The sequence below is a fragment of the Giraffa tippelskirchi genome, chromosome X (assembly GCF_054371585.1).
Source record: "Giraffa tippelskirchi isolate mGirTip1 chromosome X, T2T-mGirTip1v1.2.pri, whole genome shotgun sequence".
Lineage (NCBI taxonomy): Eukaryota > Metazoa > Chordata > Mammalia > Artiodactyla > Giraffidae > Giraffa > Giraffa tippelskirchi.
In genome coordinates, this window is record NC_137289.1 from 57,462,258 (window position 1) to 57,488,349 (window position 26,092).

A 26,092-nucleotide genomic window follows, 5' to 3' on the forward strand; every position below is an offset into this window, starting at 1 on the left:
AGCCCCTTTGACCTAATGCTGTCAGAGTGCATGCATGAATAATAAAGTTAATGGATTTTCATTTTTACAAGAAGTGCATAAGCAATGCCCACTCTCCTCCTGAACTAGCGATTGGGGATTCTAAAAGTAGTGCCAACTTTGTAAAACTTTGTTAACTCCTGCAAACAGTTTGCTACATGAAAAGTCAAAGGCTATACTTACCTCGTTCTCAGTTTTACAGAAGCTGATGGCAGCCACAGCAAAGAACAAGCAGCTAGTAAGCCAGGTGTACCTCTGCTCCTGTGCAAAAGGCCTGAGAAACTCTGAAGCTACACTTGTACACACGTGGTCCAATGATGCCATCTCCATGGCAACCAGATGTCTCAGTTATCTAGTCCACTGGCAGGTTTGGAGACCCCGGTAAAATTCAGAGGCTTGTAACCTGCCTGAGGCCAGTGGCATATTCCAAAGGTGGCATATTCCAAAGGTGGATGAGTATCACTCATCCAACATGGTCTTCTAGAATAGGGGTCAGGAAACTTTACTATAAAGAGTTGTACAGTAAATATTTTTGGCTTTGCAGACCACAGAGTATCTGTCCCAAACACCCAGCTTTGACATTGTGGCAAAGCCAGAGACAAGATGTAAATGCCCAGACACGACTGCCTTGGAGAGGGAGCCTGATTTCATCCAAGGGTCATAATTTGCCAACTCTACTCAAGAACTCTGCTATTTCCCATCATGAGGTGGAGTCTAATACCACCATCCCCCCGCGAATTTGGGGAAGTGTGTGACTTGCTTGTGACCAAGAGAGTATGAAGGAACTGAGAGTGCATGACCTTCAAGGCTGCATCAGAAAAGGTGATGTTTTTTGTCCCTGAGACATCATCTGCCTGTCTGGAGCCCCAAGCCACCACAGAAGCATCCAGTTGTCCTGAGGCCGCCATGCTGTAAGGAAGCCCAAGTGAGCCACATGGAAAGACCACATGAAGAAGCCTTGAGACTCTAAGAAGAGGGGGAGATAACTCAGCCAGCCTCCAGAGTTCTAGCCCTCCATCCACTCGGCTGCAAGTTTGGGAGAGACCCTGAGGCAGAACCACCCAGTTGAAGCTCTCCCCAAATTCCTATCTCCTAAAAATAGAAATATTAATAATAAATGATTGCTATTATTTTAAGGCACTAAACAAAAAACTCAGAACACAGTCCCAAAATTAGTGAGTGGCATATATGAGATTCAAACCTAGGTTGGCTTGACCCCAACCCCATGCCTGTTCTATTACATGATTGCTAACAGCAGCCTTTTAAAAATATTGTGCTAAAACATACGTGACATGAAACATGAAAAAAATGTTGATCAGATGGTTTATGCTCTCTGCTCAGGGGACAGAAGAACGATGAATACTACTTCTTATGAAGTGTTTCAAGCCGTGTAACCCCTCTGAAAATAAATATTCCAAATACCAGTTCCATTTCTTCCCCTGCAGGCATAAAAAAGGAAAATTACTTATCAGGTATTTAGTTTGTTTATTCTCTACCTCCTCTTCTTTGCCTAGAAAAAGTTCCCAGCATCCTGGATGTGCATACCAAGAGTAAGCTCGAGTAGCCATGTTCATTACTAAAACTCAGTCACTAAAGCAACATTCAAACTAGAGCATATCCAAAGTTTAAGGGCTAAATTATTCCTTTTATTATATTGACAAAAAAATTTAGCTGTTCAGCTGAACACGTACTGTGAAATGGAAATGGGTCATCATTCCTGCACTCTAGGAATTTAACATCTAAAGTACACAGCACAGGAGCAGACATTATTACATTACTGTCTATGTTAAACATGTACACAGCAGAGTTTCTATACTGAGACAACTGTGTTTGGTTTTGTTACAGTCACACTTTGACTACATGCAAGTGTATTATAAAATAAGATGATGCACAGACACAACAGCAAGAGTCAAACTATGAATAGTTTTATCTATGTAGAGGGTATGTGCCAATGAAGTCACATAAAAGTCACTGGAATTAATTCAAAAAGCAAATACTTTACTTTGACTTTGCCTAGGCAGCAGACTTGGGATTTGGGGAAAAGTAAAGGTATAAAGTCTTTTGATGAAATGAAGCTTTGTCCCTGCCCATGATGAAAATAAATTTCCTTACCCGAATAGAGCTCATGTTTACTTTCCTTTCTTCTGGGCAATCCTTTAAAAACAAAAAACAAACAAAAAAGGAAATGGAGAGAAATGGGGATGAAAATATTTGCTTAGCAGAAATTACCAGAAAATTAAGATGGCTCTTCACTGTCTGATTCATTTGCTACATTCTATTCCTACCAAAATTCTTGGACTCCTTTTGAATAAACACCCACCATAACCTTTCATATTTTTCCCTAGAAGCACAAACAGAAAGAAGATAAAATCACAGTGGATAAAGTGAGCACCATTTTGTTAATCTATGGCCTCATTTTTAAAAATTCTGGACTCAAGTCACGGGTGGAGATGGAAGGTGTTATAGAAGGCTTTTCCTGAGGAATATGATTATCTGAATTGAGTTCTGAAGGATGAGGACGAAGTCTGGTGAGGCAGTCTGTGTACACAGTAGATTTCTGAAATTGTAATTCTTTATGTAAACTCAAGAGCTAGGTGAGCTAGCTAGTTATTCTCTGGCTTTAACTAGCACTTAGGGTACTTCATTGAAAAGCCATCAATTCTAACATCCTTTTTTATGTATCACTGAGAAAAAACTCGCCGATTATGTATAACACAATTAGAAGTTTATATTTTACAATAAGTGAGTTTTAGATGTAGGCAGATTTTGAACATATAGCATTTTTACCAACATGAAATGGTAAATGCAAACAAAATTCAGTGGTGCAAGTTATTTCTAAAACTTCACATTCAGAGTCTAACTCTTCTGAATTACTTTTCTACTTCAGGGTTGTGGACATCTATGTTTTTCTTCACAGAGTATCATTCTCTGTGCCAGAGTGTCACATTTCTTAAAGGAACAGAAAGCTACGATGCTTGGGTCTCAACTGCAAAAAGCTAACCTACTTTTGGCCCTTGCCTCAAGGAAACGTCCATAACACGTATGGTTCACCTCTTCCCTACCTTCTTCCTCTGAGTCATTTGATTTTAAGGGCTTAAAACAGTGCTCCAATATCATCTCCAATTCTCCCCCACGCTGCTGACATCCAATCTGCAAGGTCTGATTCTGGCAATCAGTACAGTCTGATTCTGGCCAGTACACACTTAAAACAGCAAATGACAACTCTATCATGATTGCTGCCTGGCTGACATCAATCACAAGATTCACCCTGATCTCTGAAAAGTTAAAAAGCAAAAAAAAAATGTAGTTTTGGAACTGATGAAGTATAGTCCATGCTGATGAATTTCAAACTTATTTCTCGCATTCCAACACCTCTCTTGAGCTCTAAAGGCCCCTGTTTCAAGGTGCCTTCTTACACTTCTTGGATATCTAACAGGCATCTCAAATTTAAGTAGGTCAAAACCTACTTAACTGATTGATTCTTGATTCTTAACCTGCTCTCCCTGCAAAAACAAAATAGCCTATCCTGTTCTTCTATCAGTATTCCTCTTATTAAAAAATGGAACTGCCATTAACCCAGTTGTTCAATTCAAAAAACTCAAAAGCCCTTTCCTTTTTCTCATTCCCACTTCTAATCAAGCCATCAGGTCTTGTTTGCTCTACCTCTGCAATATATCTCAAATCAGCCCACTTCTATGCATCTTCATTATTACCACCTATATACAAATCACTATCAGTCCATCTTATCTAGACCAAGAGCCTCCTAACTGATGCCCCTGTTTCCACTTGGGCCTCCTCTTGTAACTCTATCCTCCACTAAGAAGCCAAAGTGATTTCTACTAAACATCAACTCAGACCATACTACAACCCCAATTAAAAATCTTTTGATTGTTTCCCACTGCGCTTCTAACAGATCTGTAAGACAGTGGCCCCTGCATCTCTCCAACCTTATTTCATTCCATTCTCCCTCTTGTTCCTTAATCTAAGTCACACTGACCTTCCTTTTTTCCCTTGAATCCCTTAAGTACTGTCCCCACTGCCTAGAATGCTCTTCTTCTAGCTACTTTTAGATTGGCTTATTCTCATCTTTTAGAAGAAATCTCAGATCAACTGTCACCTCTTCAAACAGGCCCTCTTTGAACACTCATCCCTGTCAACTCCCCAGTCACACACTCTCACGCCACCCTGTTTATGCCTTTCACGGCATTTCTCAAAGTTTAAAATTATCACATCTACTTATTTCATTACTTGTTTATTGCTTGTTCTCATTAGAATAAACTCCATTTGGACAGAGATGGTAGCTATCTTCTTAAGCACTGTATTCCCAGTGTCAAAAGCATGCTGTGCTGTGCTGAGTCATTCAGTCCTGTCTGTCTCTTTGTGACCCCATGGACTGTAGCCTGCTAGGCTCCTCTCTCCGTGGGGATTCTCCAGGGAAGAATACTGGAGTGGGGTGCCATGCCCTCCTCCAGGGGATCGTCCCAACCCAGGGACTGAGCCCAGGTCTCCCACATTGCAGGCAGATTCTTTACCATCTGAGTCACCAGGGAAGCCCAAGAATACTGGAGTGGGTAGCCTATTCCTCCTCCAGGGGATCTTCCCGACCCAGGAATCAAACTGGGGTCTCCTGCATTGTGTAGGCAGATTAAGCCCATCAAAAGCATAGTGGACACCTAATATTTGTTGAATGAATAAACAAAGATATAACTAATTATTAGTTCAAAAGTAATTGATAAGAAAACCAAGAGCTTCAGAATTCCCTGAAACATAAGCTTGACAAATGTCCAGACTCATGAAGTTAACTTGAGCTCTTCTGATCCCGAGAACTGATTGGCCAAATTAAGTTTACTAAATTATCTCTAAAAATATGGCCAATTCGAAATATTTACAATGTGATAATTCAGCAAAGTAAAACTATCAGAATCAAATCACACTAACATAGTATCAGGTTATTTTTATCACTTCAAAGGTACAATCATTAGATAATGAGCAGTAAGTTGGTGACAAGGCTCAAAAGGTATTCTTTTAAGAGAAAGATTGACATTAAAGCCCAGTATTTCCAGAATCATACAGAAACGTTAATTACAAAATGCTAGTTACACATTTTGCCAAATGTGCACAGTGCTGTTAGAATTCAACTTTCAAGGATCAACCTTCCTGCTGTATAGCACAGGGAGCTCAACTCAGTGCTCTGTGATGACCTAGAGGAATGGGATGGGGGTGGGGGGATGGTGGTGAGGGAGTTCAAGAGGGAGGGGAAATATGTATACACATAGCTGATTCACTTCTTTGTACAGAAGAGACTAACAACACTGTAAAGCAATTATATTCTAATCTTAAAAAAAAGAATCAACCTTCCTAAAATATTTTTTTAAATACTTCTGATTTAAAAGAATATATTAATTTCTGAACCTCCAAAATAAGTTTGCTTACCTATGTCTAAGTTGATAGCATTTACTATTTTAGAGACTGAATCTTATAATTAAGACGTATACACACACACAGTCTGGGTAGAAAAAAGAACTAACTTAAAGAAAATTAATTCTATTCTGTCATTCATCATGTAGTATTCCAAGTAAAAACTGGATGCAACTGGACTCCCACTCATTGTTAGCAGTAATGTTAAGTTGGTATAACTTCTACTGAAAGCAGTTTGACAATACCTAACAAAATTACAAAGATATACCCTTTGAAATCAATTTTATGTGGAGCAATTTTCTCCAACAGACACACTTGCACATGTATGAAATAATGTATACAGTTCAAACATATTCATTAGAGTATATTTAATAATGATTGGAAATAACTCAAAAACTCAATTTATAAGTTATATGCTTAACTTGTACTACATCCATACAATGAAATACTACAGAGACAACAAAAGGAATGAGGCAGTCCTTTATATACAAATATGAAACAAAAGGGATTCCCTTGTGGCTCTGTGGTCAAGAATCTGCCTACCAAAGCAGAAGAAGGTTTAATCCCTGGGTCGGGAAGATCCCCTGGAGAAGGGAATGGCAACCCACTCTAGTGTTCTTGCCTGGAGAATCCCATGGACAGAGAAGCATGGAAGGCTATAGTCCATGGGGTCGCAGAATTGGATGCAACTGAGCACACACACACACAGGCAAAACAAAAGCCAAGATACTAAGTCAAAAAAAAAAATCAAGAGACAGAAAAGTATGCATAATGTATAGTGTTGAAAAAAATCATTTACACAGAAATATACAATACACATCTGGAAGGATATTTAAGAAATGGAAGGTGGCTGTTCTATGATAAGTGTCCACATGGAGTTCCACTTCCAGGATGTGATCACGAGGAATTCTGTGGAACTACTCACCAGCAAAACAGGCAAAGTTGGCAAAGACTGTTTTTATAAACTCAGGATTTAAAGTCTCTGGAAATTATCCTAATGACATACAAAAAATATAAAAATATTTATTCAACAAGATCTACTAAAATTCCACAAGAACAGCAATGTAAGCCACTGGTCCTTCCTAGTGAGCATGGCAGATGAATCAAGGCTGTAAATATTTACATTAAAAATGAAGATCTCAGATCGATAATCTAATTTATTGCCAAGAAACCAGAAACAGGAGAGCAAACTAAATCCAGAGCAAGAAAGAAAGAAATAATAAAGATCAGAGTAGAAATAATAGAAATAAAAAGTATATATAGAGAGAATATCACACTTCCTGATTTCAAAACTTACTACAAAGTTTCAAATTAAAATAATGTGTTACTGGCATGAAGACAGACATATAGACGGGTGTAAATGAACAGAGAGCTCAGAAATAAACTATCATGGATATAGTCAAATGATCTTTGACAAAGGTGTTAAGGCCATTCACTGGGGGAAAGAACAGACTCTTTAACAAATGATATTGGGAAAATTGCATCTCCACATGCAAAGGAATGAAGTTGGATCCTTTACACCATATACAAAAATTAACTGAAGGAAGGGAAGAAAATGGACTAAACATCTAAACATAAGACTAAAAACTATATGGATTTCTATATCCATAGAAAACTATATTTTTCTATGGATTAGAAAAATCTATGGGGGAAAGATTCATGACACTGGATTTTATGATTTCTTAGGTATGACACCAAAAGCACAAGCCAAAACAGACTACATCTATATCCATATACACATATCCAAATGGCGTTATATCATGCTTCAAAGTTCGATGCATCAAAGAATGCAATCAAGCAAAATGAAAAGGCAACCTACAAAATGGGGGGAAATATGTGCAAATCATATATCTGTAAATAATTAATATCCAGACTTCTTATATGAAGAATTCCTACAACTCAAAAACAAAAAATCAAATAACCCAATTAAAATAACAGCAAAGGAACTTGTAGACGTTTCTCCAAAGAAGATAAACAAATGACCAATGAACATATAGAGAGATGCTCTGCAACACTAATCATTAAGGAAATGTGACCCAAAACCACAATAGGGGGAAAACATCACCAACTTTATAGAAATAAGTATTATCAAAACAACAAGATCCTATTGTATAGCACAGGAAACTATATTCAATATCCTGTAATAAGCCATAATGAAAAAGAAAAGAAATTATTAATTAAAAAATAAGTTATTGCAACCCACTCCAGTATTCTTGCCTGGAAAAGTCCATGGACAGAGGAGCCTGGTGGGCTGCAGTCCATGGGGTTACATGACTGAGCACGCGTGCATGAGGGTGGAGGGAGATGGGTTGGTAGCAATAAACTGGTAGGACTAAAAAAAAATATAAAAAAAGTTATTATCAATAAATTAGATAAATGATATAAAATGGACAAATTCTAGAAAAATAAATGTTGAAAATGACTCTAAAAAAAAACAGAATATCTATATAGACCTATGATAAGAAAAGAGGTTGACTAGTAGGGGACACATGTACCCGTGGCTGATTCATGTCGATGTATCGCAAAAACCACCACAACGCTGTAAAGAAATTATCCTCCAATTAAAACATAAATTAACTTTTAAAAAAACCTTCCCTATAAAAATGCCCATGATCAGCTGGATTCATGGGTAAAATTTACCAAATATTTAAAGAAGAATTAATGTCAATCCTTCACAAACTTTTCCAAAGAGTAGGAGAGAGAATATATCGTAACTTATTCTTTGAGGCCAGAATTAACTTGAAACCAAAACCAGACAAAGACATCATGAGGAAAAACCAATATCCCTGTCCTCCACAATTTACTGGGAGACCAAATTTGAAGAAAATTATGCTAGGTGAAATAAGTCAAACACAGAAGGACAAATACTATAAGATACCACTTATATGATGAATCTCAAATAATCAAACTCATAGAAGCAGAGTGAGTAGACTGATCATTGCCAGGGGCTGAAGGGAGAAGGAAAAGAGGAGGCATTAAAAAAAAGTACAAGTGATAAACTAAAAAATTAATAAATTAAGAGTTCATCAAAATTTAAAACTTCTGTCCTTCAAAAGATACCAAAAATAAAAAGACAACCCGCAGAATAGGAGAGAACTTTTGCAAATTTATATATATATATATATGATTTGCAAATAATATGATAATCAACTGGAATTTAGACTATAGAAATGAGTCTTACAAGCCATTTAGACAAATAACCTAAGAATGAGCAAGGGTATAAATAGACATTTCTCCAAAGGAAATATACAAATGGGCAATAAGCACATGAAAAGATGCACATCAATAGCTATCAAAAAGCATATCAATAGCTAGCAAAAGCACATCAATAGCTATCAGGGAAATGCAAATTAAAACCACAATGAAGTACTACTTCACAGCTTCTAGGATGGCTAGAATAAAAAAAAAAAAAACCCAGACAATAACAAATCAAGATTTGTTAATGTATGAATAAAATGGAATCCTTACACACTGCATACCCATGAAAGTGAAAGTGAAAGTGAAGTCGCTCAGTCGTGTCCGACTCTATGCGACCCCATGGACTGTAGCCCACCAGGCTTCTCTGACCATGGGATTTTCCAGGCAAGAATATTGGAGTGGGTTGCTATTTCCTTCTCCAGGGGATCTTCCCAACCCAGGGATTGAACCCGGGTCTCCCACATTGTAGGCAGACGCTTTACCGTCTGAGCCCATAGATGAACCTTGAAAACATTATGATAAGTCAAAGAAGCTAGTCACAAAAACCCATATATTATTGTATGACTTCATCTTTATGAATTTCCAGAATAAGCAAATCTCTATAGATATCAAGTAGATGAGTGTTTGCCTAGGTCTGGGGAATGGGGAAACTGGAGTGTGATAGCTAAGGGATAAGGGGTTTCTATTGGGAATAATAAAAATATTCTAAAACAGATTGTGGTAATGGATGCACAGCTCAGTGAATATACTAAAAGCCACTGAAGTGTATACTTTAAATTGGTGAATTGTACTGTATTTGAATTATATCTTAATAAAGTTGTGAAATATAAGAAACAGAAAAAAAATTTTAAGTGCCCATATCTGTTAGAGATATAGAATGAAACATTTACGTAAAATTGTGAAACATTTGTTTCAAAATAACTGGGTCAGGGGAAAGTATGAAACAGGATGGGAATAAAGACGGAGCTGGGTCTACAGGGGCTTATTATACTATACATTCTCTCTCTTTTTGTAGTTTTAAAATTTACAAAACATGGGACTTCCCTGGCCCTCTAGAGGTTAAGACTCTACGCTTCCACTGCATAGGGCACAGTTCCCTGATCAGCAAACTAATCCAATATGCCACACAGTGCAGCCAAAACATAAAATAAATAAATACAATTTACAAAATAAAAAAAGTTATGTTTAAAAAAAGCAATACAGGGGTAACATTAATAAAGGGAATGCCAAAGTCAATGGTAAGGTTAAGCCAAAATCTAGAAGATGAGAGCCCAGAGGGGTAAACCTAATACTCAAAGTCACTCCTGGCCTAAGGGAATTTGCCCATCCAAAGGAGTCAGCTGCAAAACTGAGCTGCATCTCCACTAAGGGGTCATGAAATCAACTCAACGGACTTCAACCAGCATTTTTAAAAAATCAGAATAGAATGGAATGGAATAGATCAGAGTATGTTATACACAGTGGAAAAAAAAACTAACAAAAACCTAAGCTGCACTTCCACAACCTCCAAGGGTGAAGGTGACTAAAGGCAAAGCAAAGGGTTTGCCAAAAGTGGGAACTCTCATAAACTACATTCACTTTAAACTAGAAACCCAAAGGGTTACCCCTTCAAGGTAAGAGTTCACCAGAAATAAATCAGCCTTCTCACAGGCTTGCAGTCTGTCCACCAATCGTGTAGGGAATCTCAAGCACAGAATTTGCATTAGGTTAGTGCCAAAGAGCATCCCTATGCTTGTATGCTTAGTCGCTCAGTCGTGTCTGACTCTTTGTGACTCTATGGACTGCAGCCCACCAGGTTCCTCTGTCCATGGGATTCTCCAGGCAAGAATACTGGAGTGTGCTGCCATTCCCTTCTCCAAGAGCATCCCTAGGCACATGCAAGAAGCCAATGAAAGTTCTCTCTGCAGGAAGATATCATTCTAGTTTTCTGATTCTTTCTACAAATAATAGTCCAGGTGTCCATCACAAAGTTGGAAGTAAACAGACATACAAAGAAATTAAGCAACATGAGGAAGAAACAGCAAAAGAAGGAGGCAACAGAGACAGACACACAAAACTCCTGATATTGCCATTATAAGACACAGATTACAAAACAGTGTTGGACTTCCCTGGTGGTACAGTGGATAGGAATCCACCTGCCAGTGCAGGTTCAATCCCTGGTCTGGGAAGATGCAACATGCCCTGAGAAACAAAGCCCGAATGCCACAACTACTGAGCCTGTGTGCTGCAACTACTAACGCCTGCACGCCAAGAGCCCGTGCTCTGCAACAAGAGAAGCCACCATAATGAGAAGCCCACGTACCACAGCTAGAGAGGAGCCCCAGTTTGCCTTAACTAGAGAATGCCTGTACACAGTAATGAAGACCCAGTGCAACTGAAAACAAACAAACAAATAAATTATTAAAAGAATAAAACAAAACACTGTTTACTAAGTTTAAAGAAACAAAACACCGGATGAACAAATCAAGAAGCAATAAAATGGTTACCTAAAAAAATAAAAGCCTCCCTAAAGACAAAGATAAGATGGAGGAAACAAGGATGAGATTCCTATAACTAAGAATTTGGAATCATTTAAATGTTTTATATATTCTAAGAATCAAATTAAATAAAAAATCAGATAAACAACAAGTTCCTACTGTATAGCACAAGGAACTATATTCAATCTCTTGGGATAAACCATAATGAAAAATAATATAAAGTAAGAATGTATGTATGTGGATAACTGAGTCAGTTTGCTGCACAGTAGAAATTAGCTGCTGCTGCTAAGTCGCTTCAGTCGTGTCCGACTCTGTGCGACCCCATAGACGGCAGCCCACCAGGCTCCCCCGTCCCTGGGATTCTCCAGGCAAGAATACTGGAGTGGGCTGCCATTTCCTTCTCCAGTGCATGAAAGGGTAAAGTGAAAGTGAAGTCGCTCAGTCGTGTCCGACTCTTAGCGACCCCATGGACTGTAGCCTACTAGGCTCCTCTGTCCATGGGATTTTCCAGGCAAGAGTACTGGAGTGGGGTGCCATTGCCTTCTCCGTAGAAATTAGCACAACATTATAAATCAATTATACTTCAATAAAAAAGATTTCTAATGATCAAATAAAAATAAAAAAGCAATCTCTAAAACATGAAAACAAACTGAAACAAATGTACCTAATTGCATATAAAACACAGTATATGCAATGTACATTTTCATAGGATTTAGTCCAGGAGCAACAAGAACTAAAAATATTTCAAATTTCATCCAGTAGTCTCATTATTAATAGTAATATATCATTAACTTGAAACAAGTTTTTATGTATTGTATGATAAATCAGGCAAGTTATTATGAAAGCAAAAGAGAAAAAGGAAAGAATAACAGAAAATCACAAAACTATACTGCCTCTGTGTACTTGAAAACTGTAATTTTTATTCAATTATTGAAATCAATCAGTACGTTTTTGAAGGTCTACATATTACTTTTTTCACCATCTGGTCCTTGCTGCTGCTGCTAAGTAGCGTCAGTCATGTCCGACTCTGTGCGACTTCATAGACAGCGGCCCACCAGGCTCCCCCGTCCCTGGGATTCTCCAGGCAAGAACACTGGAGTGGGTTGCAATTTCCTTCTCCAATGCATGAAAGTGAAAAGTGAAAGTGAAGTCGCTCAGTCGTGTCTGACTCTTAGCGACCCCATGGACTGCAGCCTACCCGGCTCCTCCGTCCATGGGATTTTCCAAGTAAGAGTCCTGGAGTGGGGTGCCAGCACCTTCTCCATGACTACATTTTAAAACATCATCTCCTAGCATGCTATAGCTTACTCTAGTGACTCTCGAGGGCTTCCCTGTTATCTCAGCTGGTAAAGAATCCACCTGCAATGCAGGAGACTCTGGTTCAATTCCTGGGTGGGGAAGATCCCCTGAAAAAGGGATAAGCTACCCACTCCAATATTCTTGGGCTTCCCTGGTGGCTCAGACAGTAAAGAATATGCCTGCAATGCAGAAGACCTGGGTTCGATCCCTGGGTTGGGTAGATCCCCTGGAGGAGGGCATGACATCCCACTCCAGTATTCTTGCCTGGAGAATCCCCATGGACAGAGGAGACTGGCAGGCAGTAGTCCAGGGGGTCTCAAAGAGTCTTGACTAAGCACAGCAGTGACTCTCAACTCGTGTTGTATATCAGAATATTTATATCAAAAAAGTAGATTCTGGATATCACCCCAGTTAGTAAATCAAAATGTCAGGGTGCAAGCTATCAAGCATGTATACTTTGGAAAAGTACCCTGGGTACTTCTGTTGCTGAGTCAGGGTAGAATACCTGGTCAAGCCCTACTGCTGCTGCAGCTAAGTTGCTTCAGTCGTGTCCTACTCTGTGCAACCCCATAGATGGCAGCCCACCAGGCTCCGCTGTCCCTGGGATTCTCCAGGCAACAACACTGGAGTAGGTTGCCATTTCCTTCTCTAGCTCAAGCCCTACAATTCTGCTTAAATTCCTCAAATACAGCATGCTCTGATAAAGGGCAAACCACATCCAGTCCAATGCCTGTTTCTGTAAATAAACTTTTACTGGAATGCAATTATGCCCATTTGTTTACTCACTGTCTATAGCCACTTTCATGCTGCAACAGCAAGGTTGAGTAATCTTGACAGAGACCATGTGGCCTGCAAAGCCTGAATTATTTACAGTCTGGTCCTCCACAGGAACAGTTTACTGCCCCCTGTTCTATTTTTGCACTTTTCCTCAAATATCACTCCTGTTTTGACAAGCTCATGCTCATCCTTCAAAACTCCAATCAGCATCACTTCTGTAAAGCCTGAGCTGGGTCAAACACCTGTGTATTTTTTCACTGTTCTCTGTACTTTCCCTATATTATTCATCATTCTTTATTGTAAGATGTCTGTTTAATGACTGCCTCCCCAACTGGATTCTAAGCTCTATAAGGGCAATACTTAGATGTATCTTGTTCACTACAGTGCCTGGTTCTTGCATGAATATATTAAACAATTATTCAATGACTATCCCTCCCATTCTATACATTTTTTTTCATTTTGTTAGATTTCTTAATGCTCCAGTCTATTCAGGGAATTCTGAATCCAGAGTCTATCAGTGTATTTGTAATTCCATCCTGCTGTGTCATCCACACACAGATGATATGCACACCATTTGAGGTAAGTCACTCACAATGTTGAAAATGACAGGGCTGGTGATAAAGTCCTAAGAAGACCCCTTTGCCTACATACTGATATCAACCCATTAGATCAGCAGTCTTTGGCTAAGAGTTCAACTCTAATTATACTGTCTAGCTTATCTTTTCCATCTTGCCTAGAAGGATTTTACCAAAGCTTCAATTTCTCTGTACCCTTTTCTTACCTGGCACCACCTCTACCCAAATGGAATTGAACTAATATTCTCTCCCCCTGTTTCTCACAATTGTACTTCTCATTTCATCTAACTATATTGCAGTACTTTCACAAATCTGTCTCTGCCACAAACCCAAGCTCTTTGTGGGTAGAAACTAACTTTGAATCCCCAGAGCCTAGCACAATACCTAAAAGTTAGCTGATACTCAAAAAGAATGACTGAACACATGTCTTGCAATTCAGACACACTAAATTTATGAAATTTCCTATTTGTGCCATCATGGTATTCCCACAGAAAATCTAAAACTGTTTAAATACTCTTACCTGTAGCAGAAAGGAAACAGTATAACTCAAAAAAGCAGGATGATGGACTAAATTTAAACTTTTTTTATACTCTGCTACTGAAGCATTTCCTAAGACTTCAGGGTCAATATTTAATCCTTTCTGGAAGGGTTTGGATGTCCACAGACAACCAACCATGGCTGTCAAATACTGATTAAATTCTTGATAGGTCTTGCTGCTGAAGCTGAATTCTGATTTTGTCTATTGGGAAAGGAAAAAAAAATTGTCATTATCACCTATTCTCCCTTCGTTTCTTATTCCCAACAGATCTTATATCTCTACAACGGTGATTTAATACAGATTCATCATCCATACCTTGTGTACAAACTCATTTTTCTTTGCAGCACTCAAATTTTTATGATACCTAAAAGATAGAACAAACAGAATAAAACTTTTACCATTAAATGCCTTTCCTACGTAAATATAAACAAAAGTTTACATTTTAAATGTAAATATATGTACAGACACAAATATCCAGCTGCCTAGTTAAATATTTTTCCTTTTGTGGTACATTTTCCTCAAAGAATAAAAATTAACAGAGGCTCAAATATTGAATTGTACACTTAACATATGCACTTGACTCTGTAAATTGTATTTCAGTAAAAACAGAAAGGCAATGTTTTTAATGTTTCAGTATTAAAAATTAATAAGAGTCTCAAAAGCAGTTACTGATACATAACATCTTCTTAATGAGGAAAAAAAGGTGCAATAGACAGGCTAAAGGGAAAACTCAGAAATACAATTTTTTCTTGACTGAGAACTATTCTGATTAGCTTTTGAACATTTAAACCTTAGCATAGTCCTACAAGTTATGGCAAAAGGGTCTACACTTATGGCCTAAAAAGAGCAATTTCAGTCCATAAGTGAAAAAATTAGAAGGTATCAGAAATTTAATACTTACAGTTTCATATAATTGGTAATAGCTCCCCTTTATCTCCCAGAAAATGTTCTTTTTACCAAAGAAGCTATGTAGACTTAAACCAGTTGTTAGTTGTCAGTCAATGACTGATTTTTCTTTGCAACACAGCAACAAGAATTAACAATGCTGAGTGCAACAGTACCAATGCACAAAAAGATCCTTAACTATGAATTCTTTTATTATACGTCCCTCATGTTGACATTTTAAGAACACAGTTAAAATAGTTCCACATTGGAAGGTCATTCCCAAAAGAAAGCCAGGTTTCCTATTTCCAAAGGCCCTGGCAGAAAATAGATAACAATTTTATTGTTCTGAATATTTTACTGCATTATATATAATAAGCTTGTATGTGTGTGTGCAGTCGTGTCTGACTCTTTGAGACCCCATGGGCTGTAGCCTGCCAGGTTTCTCTGTCCATGGGATTCTCCAGGCAAGAATATTGGAGTGGGTTCCCATTTCCTTCTCCAGGGGATCTTCCTTACCTGGAGACTGAACCTGAATCTCCTGCGGCTCCTACATTGCAGGTGGGTTCTTTACCACTGCGCCACCTGGGAAGCCCATATAACCTTAATGTAGTATATTTATATACTTTATTTTATAGCTGGAAAACGAGGATGGAATTATGATATACTAATTCAAAAATGGGAAAAAGGCTTTGTACCTGTCCATAATGTAACAGAGTTGATTCAGGATACTGGAATCCAGGCTGAGGAGTGCAGGATAGAAGACCCCAGGAGGAAACAATACCACTAATGGAAGGTTATAATTCATATATATGTCACACACCTTTTGGGAAGAATGATAACGTCAGTATATAAATTATTCTTCAGAACCCCTCAACCAACTTCACCCAAAGAATCATCACTAGAGAATAAGCAATAACATTTGGGTTGGGCCTGCCTGATTCATAAACAGAATAGGTAGCCACAACCTGCTTAAAAATGTACCTCACCAAACAGTAACCTTATGATAGAGGATTATTTTTGGAAGGTTTTATTATTAAAATCTCTTTTTTTTTTTCTGGGGAGAAATCTTAGAGTTAGGGAGAAAGGGGAAAGGAACATTTCTTTCTTAAGACCTATGCGTGCTAAGTCGCTTCAGTTGTGTCCGACTCTTTGTGACCCTATGGTCTGTAGCCCACCAGTTTCCTCTGTCCATGGGATTCTCCAGGCAAGAATACTAGAGTGGGTTGCTATGCCCTCCTCCAGGGGATCTTCCCAACTCAGGGATTGAATCCGCCATCTAGTACGTCTCCTGCATTGGCAGGCAGGTTCTTTACCACTAGTGCTACCTGGGAAGCCCTAAGTGGGCTTAAGTCCCATAAATACTGATTTATCACATTAGTTCGCTGTCAACCTGAAAAACAAACAAGCAATCTTCCAAGCAAATATAATACAACTAGTTATCATTGAAGGGAAGAAGCCAGGAAAACTGAGATCAGTGGGTACTTCCTAGATAATAGTTCCGTCTAGGTTGAATACTACAAAACAACAGAAGAGGACCAGAATCATAAGTACTGGCAGAAATAAGGGAGCTGAAAGCTGGGGGTAGAGAGCTAAGGAAACATAGCGTATTTTTGTTTTTTTACCAGGGGTTAGAGATCTATAATGGATGAGCAAAAAGACAGACTTCTGTCTAGGGTTAGCATTATTTAGGGGAATGTCTATTAAAGTGGTACCTGGAATTCAGAAAAAAGCATTTGCTTTTTCTCCTTGTCAATTATTCAGGCCAGAATATAATCATTAACTTCAAAATATGTTGCTTAACTAAACGATGATAATAAGATCATAGCCCAACTTAATAGTTGTGCATAAAATTTAAACAACAGAGTAGTAAAGCAGACAGCTATCACAAAAATCTAAGTAGGGGAAATGGTATGTGTACTACCTTCTCATAGAAATCCAAAATAAAGTGCAGCAAGAAACTCCGGCTGCTTTCCAAGCGCACTGCGGTAGTGGACAGCCATCCTACGTAGTGAATCAGTTCAGACACAGAGTTCATGGATCCACCTAAAGTTGTCTCTCTGCAAGAAGAAACCATGACATGCAGATCCATATTAGCAAAAGTCCTCACAATTTCCCAGCTAAAGCTGGATTAAATATACAGAAAAAAGTTGTTGGGGAATTTCAGAAAATGATCGGCACTCCAAAGTATAACTCACTTTTTTTTAAAACCACAGTGATTACAACTATACAGCCGTCTAGGGAACCATTAAGACCAATTCATAGAATATCCTGAGCAACCACTCTAATATTAGTAAATAACAGAGAAAGAAAGGATTAAACTCCATACTTTAGATAATATTACCAATGTCCAGGGACCACAGCAGTCAGCAAATTAGTTTCTAAGTACACAAATCCAAAACCAGTTTTGCCTGAATTTCTGAACTGAAAATGCTGTTAAAAATATATTCACTTTAACTGGAATTCAATTTTTAAATTGAACGAGTAAAAATTCTGGCATCTTTCATTCTTCTAGTAAAAACCAGATCTAGATATCTTATACTCTAGCCAAATCAATGAATCATGTCTCTTTCAATGACACATGGGTATAATTGGTTCAATCCATCCATCCATTCACTCGTGTCCTACAACCCACTGTTGACTGGATTAGGAAAAGACTGGGAAATGTGATTTCACAGCTTTACCCTCAGACCTAGGTAGCCAACAATGGTTATGCACAAGGAAAAATGAATCATATATAGTCTTAGAGCTTGAAATGATGACAACTCTACCATTATCCACCACCATGACATAAGTCAGTGGCAGAGCAAGCAGGAAAAGATTAAGAGACCATTCAAATAGGTGGGAATACATACAGTCAGACTGTCACTTGCAAAACTGTACTTTATGATTTCTGGCAGCACTGGACAAATACGTCTGAAATAATCTGTACAATGACTGCTCAGACAGCATCCTTTGAAAGTGCTTCTCTACAGGACACTACCAGGGGTATTTTAGATGACCCAATTCACCATTCAGGATTGTCTCCTACTCCCTACTGACTACAGCGCATTTAGCATTTCTGGGTCCTACCTACTAAAAGAGGTTAGCATCTTCTTTCCAGTCACTGTGCCAACCAAAAATGCCCCCTGGAGAACCACTGCTGAGAACAGTTTCTCACCCTTCTCTCCTTGTGATCTACAACTACAATTTACTCCCTCTATGGTACATGGTCATATGATGGAGACATAGCATTACACTCCTGTCTCCAAAATGGAAGGATTTATAGAGAACTTAAGAGGTATATTTTATAATGCCAAGTAGTACTAAGACAAGCAAAGTTACCTACAATTATGTACATTTGTTTTAAGAATTTTAGAAAGCAGAGCCCCTTTTTAAATGCCCTCTCAAAATTTATGACACTAATTAAAAAGGATCCTAGGATTTTTAGAAAGAAAGTACAGAAATTGTAAACCACCTGTATTAGGGTGCCTAAGACTTACACTGCAAATTGGCTAAAGATTATAAATGTAAACATACTATTCTTAATAGAATTGAGGTATTTGAAGAGATTAAGCATTCAAATGGAATTTCTTATGACAGGGGTTCTCAAACTTTAGCTTGTACCAAAATTCTGGAGGCATTTGTTAAAACACATATTTCTGGGCTCTACCTCCAGTAGTCATGTATGGATGTGAGAGTTGGACCATAACAAAGGCTGAGCACTGAAGAATTGATGCTTTCAAACTGTGGTATTGGAGAAGACTCTTGAGAGTCACTTGGACGGTAAGGAGATCAAACCAGTCAATCCTAAAGGAAATCAACCCTGAATATTCACTGGAAGAATTGATGCTGAAACTGAAGCTCCAGTACTTTGGTCACCTGATGTGAAGAGCTGACTCACTATAAAAGACCTTGATGCTGGGAAAGACTAAAGGCAGGAGGAGAAGGAGGAGGCAGAGGATGAGATGGTTGGATGGCATCACTGACTCAATGGACATGAATTTGAGCAAGCTCTGGGAGATGGTGAAGGACAGGGAAGCCTGGAGTGCTGCAGTCCATGGGGTCGCAATAAGTCAGACACAACTGGGCGACTGAATACCAACAACAAGTTCCCAGGTTATGCTGATATTGTGGGTCCAGGAACCACATTTTGAGAAGCACAGCTTTACAAGATACTTTCACTACTCACTAATGCTCCATTTTCTTCTAAAAGTGATCAGACATACATGATATATGAAAGCACTGTAATAATGAATATGAAGAAATAAAAATTTTTCAGGCAACTTCCAAGAATCTTGTTTTCTCCATTCTCATAACAAAGTTGGAGATAACTATAGGGAAAAGAATATAGAGAAAAATAGATCTAGACTAGTCTCACCAAACTAACCACCAAGTATTTGTGATTGAAGCTAAGGGATCCTTATATTATAAAGTAAGAATGTGACCGATAATATAGGGAATTTGAACACTGATTTGAACATATTATAAACTATTAAATTTTACATGTTATACTGATATCATTTTTCAACTGCTGAAATGATGTCTGGGTCTTGCTTAAAAAATCTAGTACAAAGGAGGAGAGACATGAAGGGTGTTAAAGATGAGAAAAAGTTAACCATGAGTTGGTAACTATTGAAGCTGGATGAGGGTAATAATTGTACTATTCTCTCTACTTTTGAATTTGTTTGGAATTTTCTATAATATAAAGTTTAAAAAATTAATGTTAAAAAAGAATATAGGAGAACCCTAGACTCTAGGTAGAAAGAATCAAAGCAACCTGGTTTAGGCAGTTCCTTGAAATTTAGTTAAGTCTTTGACTTTCACTTTGAGGTTTTATATTTAACAATAATGAACATAATGGAAATTCAGGGCTCTTTTTAAATTACTAAGTGAAATTAGTGTATACAAGCAAAATATATCAGGGAAACAAAAAAAATCTGTATAGCAAAATTACAGATTTTCCTAGCCATCACCAAAATTGACTTCACATATAAGCAAGAATACATTTTATAAAGTGAGCTAAACTGAATGAAAGCCCAAGTTGCAAGTTCTAACGTTTGCTATATTAACTCTTGCAAGTGGCTTAGAGGCTTAGGGGTTGCTTTCTGATTTATATGATAAAACTTGAAGAATTAATCTTTCTCCCAGGATTGTGGGGAAGGGTGAAAAGTAGAAAAAAAAAACCTTAGAAAAGTATGATTCAGTATTTACATAGAGCAATTAGGTTTCATGTCACACCGTTAAACTCCATACGCAGTTTTGCACAGATCAACTCTTGCGGAGGGTTGTAAGATAACTCACAGAAGACTGTTCCTCACAGATTTCACGTGGACGTCCATAGAAAGCCACAGCAGCCAATTCTGCAGTAGTTCTTTCAGACACTGAAGAACACTACACTGCAGAGGCAAAGCAAAAAATCATTCAGTTATACCATAGTGTTGAGAACTAATAGACTAAACCAGAGGCTTAGAGATAGAAGGGACTATGCAGACAACCACATCCAATTCAGAACCCTGCAGCTGCTGCTCCAACCTGACCGGTCTCCAAGAGGCAGATTAATGCAAGTACAAGTTTATTTTGCCATTTTCTCTACAAGCTGGCCCCCCAGCTTATCAGCGAGGAATAGACTCTTGTTTTTCTAAATTAAATTCATTCATAATATATTACATCATCAAATATAGCATCACCCACACCTTATTATCTCCCCTCAGAGATCCTCTTAAGTTGCTTCAGATATGTGTTTCCTACTCTTTTCACCTTGGGTCTACAACTACAATTTATTCTTTTGTTGGTCATAAAATTTATGTTTTGTGACTGTGGAAAACAATTCTATATTTTTTCCTTTCTCAGGCTTTGCCTTGATATCCCAGGAACTTATTCACATATAAACAATATAGTCTTTTGAAAGCAATCCACACCATCCCAAAAACTAATACAGGAAATCTTTCTCAAACATCCTTAATAATTAATGGTCTAGATACTATTTGAGTATCTTCACTGATACAGTGCTCACTGCTACTTCATTGAACAGTTCAATTAATCTCTTTTTAGAAACTGACACACCTCACATTCAGATTATAAATATGTTTGAGTTGAAATCAAACTTGGAATCACCTAAAATAATCTTCTATTTTGGTGCTAATTTAACATTTGGAAAGATATTCAATATTCCTATGTCATATTCAGAAAATCTCCATTCACCTCCTCTATCCCATCCAGCCTCAAATTAATGGAAGGCATAAGGTTTTTATCTTTATGAGAAGGGGGTATGGGTTTTAAAAACAAGATTGAGAAGCATAGCTCTGCACCACTCCTAAGTTGTGGTCTCCAACTTCATCTGGGCCCTTAATGAAGCCCAGTGTTCCTTTTACTATACTTCTCTTCAATCAGCTGTCTCTCTTGCCCATTTGTTTTAACGGCTGTCCTCTTCACATAACACCCTCTTGAAGCTCCCTACTCAATTCTGTCCTCTACAATGCACTTCTTATTTTGAGAAATTTAACATTTTTAGGAAAAAGTATTTCAATTTCTTGCTCTTTGTTCAAACTGTACAAATATATCTCTGTGTCCACCTATCTCCACATCCTTGTCCCCAGTCTTAGAAAACAGTAGTACCTTCCAACCCCTTACCACCATTCAGACAAATCACTCTACCTAGTCTTAAACCAATACTATCATGCTTTTTCTGAAACCCTGCACTGTCGATTACCTCCCATCTTTCCCCCATTTTCAACCTCTCTTCTCATCTGGCTCCTCCTATCCTATCTATAAACATGTTGAGGTTTTTCTCACTCTGGGGACAAAAAAAATTACAACCTTCCCTTGATTCAAACTCCCACTATAGCTCTCTTTCTCTAGCCCTCCCTTAGCCAAACTTTAGGAAACACAGTCAATACTCATTGTCTTGTCTTCATTTCTCATCAACTCCTCAAGCTCCACAATTTGGTTTTTACCCCACACTCCACTGAACCTGTTCACAAAGGTAGCTAAGACCTCTGTATTATCAATTCCAAAAGAAACTTTTTTGGTCCCTATCTTTCTGGACCCTCTTGGGATACGTGGCAACATTAGCCCTTCACTCCTTCTCAATAGCCTGTGTTCTCTCTGCTCTTTTCATACCTCTTGAAAATGTTCCTTTATAGACTCTCCTTTTCAGTGAGAATTAAGTAGTAAGTATTCCCTTGATTTCTGTCTTTGGCCCACTGTCTGTTTCCCTTCCTCTCTCCACCTCCTACTCTCAAATATGAATATATGCTTGTGTGTATAAATGTATACTTGTTAGGCTGGAACATATGAAACTGCCAATTGTCAAACAGCTCTGATCTATCAGGTTAAATCTATTCAGATGGTTTAATCTAATATTTACAGATAAACAGCACTCTAGATTAGTAAACTAAGAGAAGAAATAAAGCATAACCAAGGGACTTCCCTGGTGGTCCAGTGGCTAAGACTCTGCACTCCCAATGCAGGGAGCCCAGGTTTGTTCCCTGGTCAGGGAATTAGATCTCACATGACACAGTTAAAGAGTTCACATGCTACAACTAAAAATCCTGTGTGCCATAACTAAGACCCAGCACAGCTAAATAAACAAAAATAAACATTTTAGAAAAAAAGAATAACTGAATTAGAAGTTTGGGATAGGCAATTAATAAAGTACCATTTGATTAGGATAAACGTTAATCAGGACAATATATTTTTTTCTGTAAATGTGGCCAACAATAAATGATTAAAGGTGAAAAAAAATTACAAAAGAAACATTACTTATACTGTCACTCTTTTAGAATAGGAATAACCATTCTATAAGAAAGTGGCTCTCAAACTTAGATAGAACTCCTGTAAACCACAGTGGTCTTTTTTTTTGGAGAACACTCCAAAATAGTAACACATTTTAATTTTATTATATAAGGTTAGAACAATTTTATTAACAGAAAATGACGATTATAACACATAATGTGTGCTCAATATATACCTGAGAAATGAAAAAGTGTATCTACAAAACTATCAACCACAACAATCAAACTAAATATGCTTAAGTTATTTCCTAGTTTGTTTTTAATACCGATTTGCCACCTGTTCATTCACTTCATCATCTACCACAAGTGGAAACAGTTCAGGAAAATTATATGTGACAAAACCTTAAAAACAGAAAATTCTATACATTAACTTTGATTTGAGTGACGTAGCACCTCAAGTCCAGGTTCAAGTGAATCTTATTAAAAAAACTACTGTTGTAACGTGGGTTTGAAATTGTGTACCACCAGCCATAGACTAAGACAATTTTTTTTACCTTGAAAAAAATAGATGATGTAAAGAAAAGCCGTGAAAGATGGTCAAAAAGAAGTGGCTTCATCTCTAAAAATTAGAAAAAAAAAATCATTCAATTCTTTTAATTAACATTACACTGAATTAAATGCCTCCAAATTTTCATGATACATACCAGAGAAGCTACTAAAAGGAATCCAGCTCACAAGTTGAAGGAACTGTGATCGACAACAGAGGCCATCCCAGAGAGGAAGGCTCTTATACAGGAATGCTTCACAGGAATAAAACCCCTCCTATAATACAAGTTGATGGTAAAACCTTACATAGAGCTCTTCAGTCATAACTACACTCAAAACAACCAATTCACATTGTGCGATAGTTGTTCTACTCTTAATTTTTTTGTCATAAATATAATTAAAAGCCTTGGGTTAGGTATCAGACTTTCTCCTAAAAAGAACCAGATGACTAATATTTGAATACTTTAACATCTTTATCAACATAGTTTTCAAATACCATAAAACTTCACCAACTAAAAAGAAGGTAAGAAATCAAATCATGAAATACTTTTCAAGATAAATGAAACTATTATTTTGGAGTACATGCAGACACTCAAATAGTCCATAAAACTGCACAGTAAGTCTGGAATTTCAATAGGAGCCACAGACCAAACCTGAACTCTGGGCAACACCATCTTGAGAGGGCTGAGTGTCTAGCTGCTTGTGTTCTCACTCGAGTGAGGATCCACGGCTTTCCCTTTTAATTCTGTCATCCTGAGTCTTTTTTTTTTTATCCTGAGTCTTAAATAGTAGCATGCACCAAGACTTTATTCTCTACCTTCTTTTCATGACAGGAATTCTATGAACAATCACATCTGTAACACAGCTAAAACCATCACCTATATCATGAGGAGTCTTAAATTTCTGCATTTCCAGCCCAAATCTCATTCCTGGTCCCTAGACTTATTATCTAACTGCCTAGTGAACCTTTTAGATATCCCACAGGCATCTTTTAAACCAAATATATCTTTCCTTCTTAGCCTGCTTTTCTTATACTCCCATCATCATCCTCCCAAGCAGAAAATATAAAACGTCAACCTAAATTAATTCTTTTATTCTCACCACCATTATCCATACCCAACTTCTAATTCAATGGTTTCATATAAAATCCTTAAGATTTATTCAACAAACATTTATTGAGAATCTCTTTTGCAGCAGGTACCAAGTTGAACACTCATACATGAAGGAAAGTTAGACATGCTTCCCACCTGTCTGGAGCCCATAATGTGTGGAAAAACAGATGCTTGAAGGTACCACGATACAGGAAAACACACAAGAGCCAAGGGAGCACAAAGACCAAACATCTAACCCAGATTGAGTAACGCCTTCTTGACAGTGCTGATACCCGAGTAGCAGCTTAATAGTACAACTCAGGGTTACCCAGGCCAAATGATTGACTGGCTTAACATGTTCAGCAATCAAAAAAATGCTTGTTGATTATAAGAATATAGGGTCACTGCTTGTGACTAACAGGGAGGGAGCATAGCCCTACTCATCAGCAGAAAACTGGATTAAAGATTTACTGAGCATGGTCCTGCCCACCAGAGCAAGACCCAGTTTTCCCCACAGCCAGTCCCGCCCATCAGGAAGCTTGCACAAATCTCTTATTCTCACCCATCAGAGGGCAGACAGAAGAAGCAAGAACTACAATCCCACAGCGTGGGACTACCAGACCATCCTATCTCTCTCTACAAAACCATAACCACAGAAAGCTAACTAAAATGATCACATGGATCACAGCCTTGTCATGGCAAAGGGGCTTGCATGACTCAATGAAGCTATGAACCATGCCGTGTAGGGCCACCCAAAACAGACGGGTCATGGTGGAGAGTTCTGACAAAACATGGTTCACTGGAGAAGGGAATGGCAAACCACTCAGTATTCTTGCCTTGAGAACCCATGTATAGTATGAAAAGGCAAAAAGATACGACACCAGAAGATGAGCCCCCCAGTCAGTATGTGTCTAATATGCTACTGAAGAAGAGCAGAGAAATAGCTCCAGAAAGAATGAAGAGGATTTGGCCAAAGTGGAAACAACACCCAGCTGTGGATGTGCCTGGTAGTGAAAGTCAAGTTCGATGCTGTAAAGAACAATACTGCATAGGAACCTGGAATGTGAGTTCCATGAATCAACGTAAATTGGACATGGTCAAGCAGGAGATGTCAAGACTGAACATGGGCATTTTAGGAATCAGTGAACTAAAATGGATGGAAATGGGCAAATTTAATTCAGATGACCATTTTATCTACTACTGTGGGCAAGAATCCCTTAGAAGAAATGGAGTAGCCCTCATACTCAACAAAAGCATCCAAAATGCAGTACTTGGGAGCAATCTCAACAACGACAGAATGATCTCGGTTCATTTCCAAGGCAAACTATTCAATATCACAGTAATCCAAATCTATGCCCCAACCACTGATGCTGAAGAAGCTGAAGCTGAATGGTTCTATGATGACTTACAAGACCTTCTAGAACTAACACTAAAAAGATGTCCTTTTCATCTTAGGGGATTGGAAAGCAAAAGTAGGAGGTCAAGAGATACCTGGAGTAACAGGCAAGTTTGGCCTTGGAGTACAAAATGAAGTAGGTCAAAGGTTAACAAAGTTTTG

General features: G+C 38.0%; 1 protein-coding gene across 3 annotated transcripts in view; it reads right to left on the reverse strand.

Moving 5' to 3' along the window:
• Positions 1 to 1,192: 1,192 nt before the first annotated feature.
• Positions 1,193 to 26,092, reverse strand: part of CENPI (centromere protein I) — a 49,190-nt gene continuing 24,290 nt past the window's right edge. For 2 of the 3 annotated variants that reach the window (XM_081565699.1, XM_081565698.1), the window contains 9 exons: positions 23,602 to 23,719; positions 23,452 to 23,516; positions 20,466 to 20,560; positions 17,107 to 17,242; positions 15,881 to 16,005; positions 14,616 to 14,664; positions 14,283 to 14,501; positions 2,131 to 2,172; positions 1,193 to 1,457 (listed from right to left, as the gene is read on the reverse strand). In XM_081565699.1, the coding sequence (XP_081421825.1) occupies positions 1,356 to 1,457; positions 2,131 to 2,172; positions 14,283 to 14,501; positions 14,616 to 14,664; positions 15,881 to 16,005; positions 17,107 to 17,242; positions 20,466 to 20,560; positions 23,452 to 23,516; positions 23,602 to 23,719 (951 nt within the window). In that variant the 3' untranslated portion in view covers positions 1,193 to 1,355. Of the gene's footprint in view, positions 1,458 to 2,130; positions 2,173 to 14,282; positions 14,502 to 14,615; positions 14,665 to 15,701; positions 15,768 to 15,880; positions 16,006 to 17,106; positions 17,243 to 20,465; positions 20,561 to 23,451; positions 23,517 to 23,601; positions 23,720 to 26,092 lie in introns of all 3 variants that reach the window. The other variant, XM_081565696.1, reaches the window with a different exon arrangement.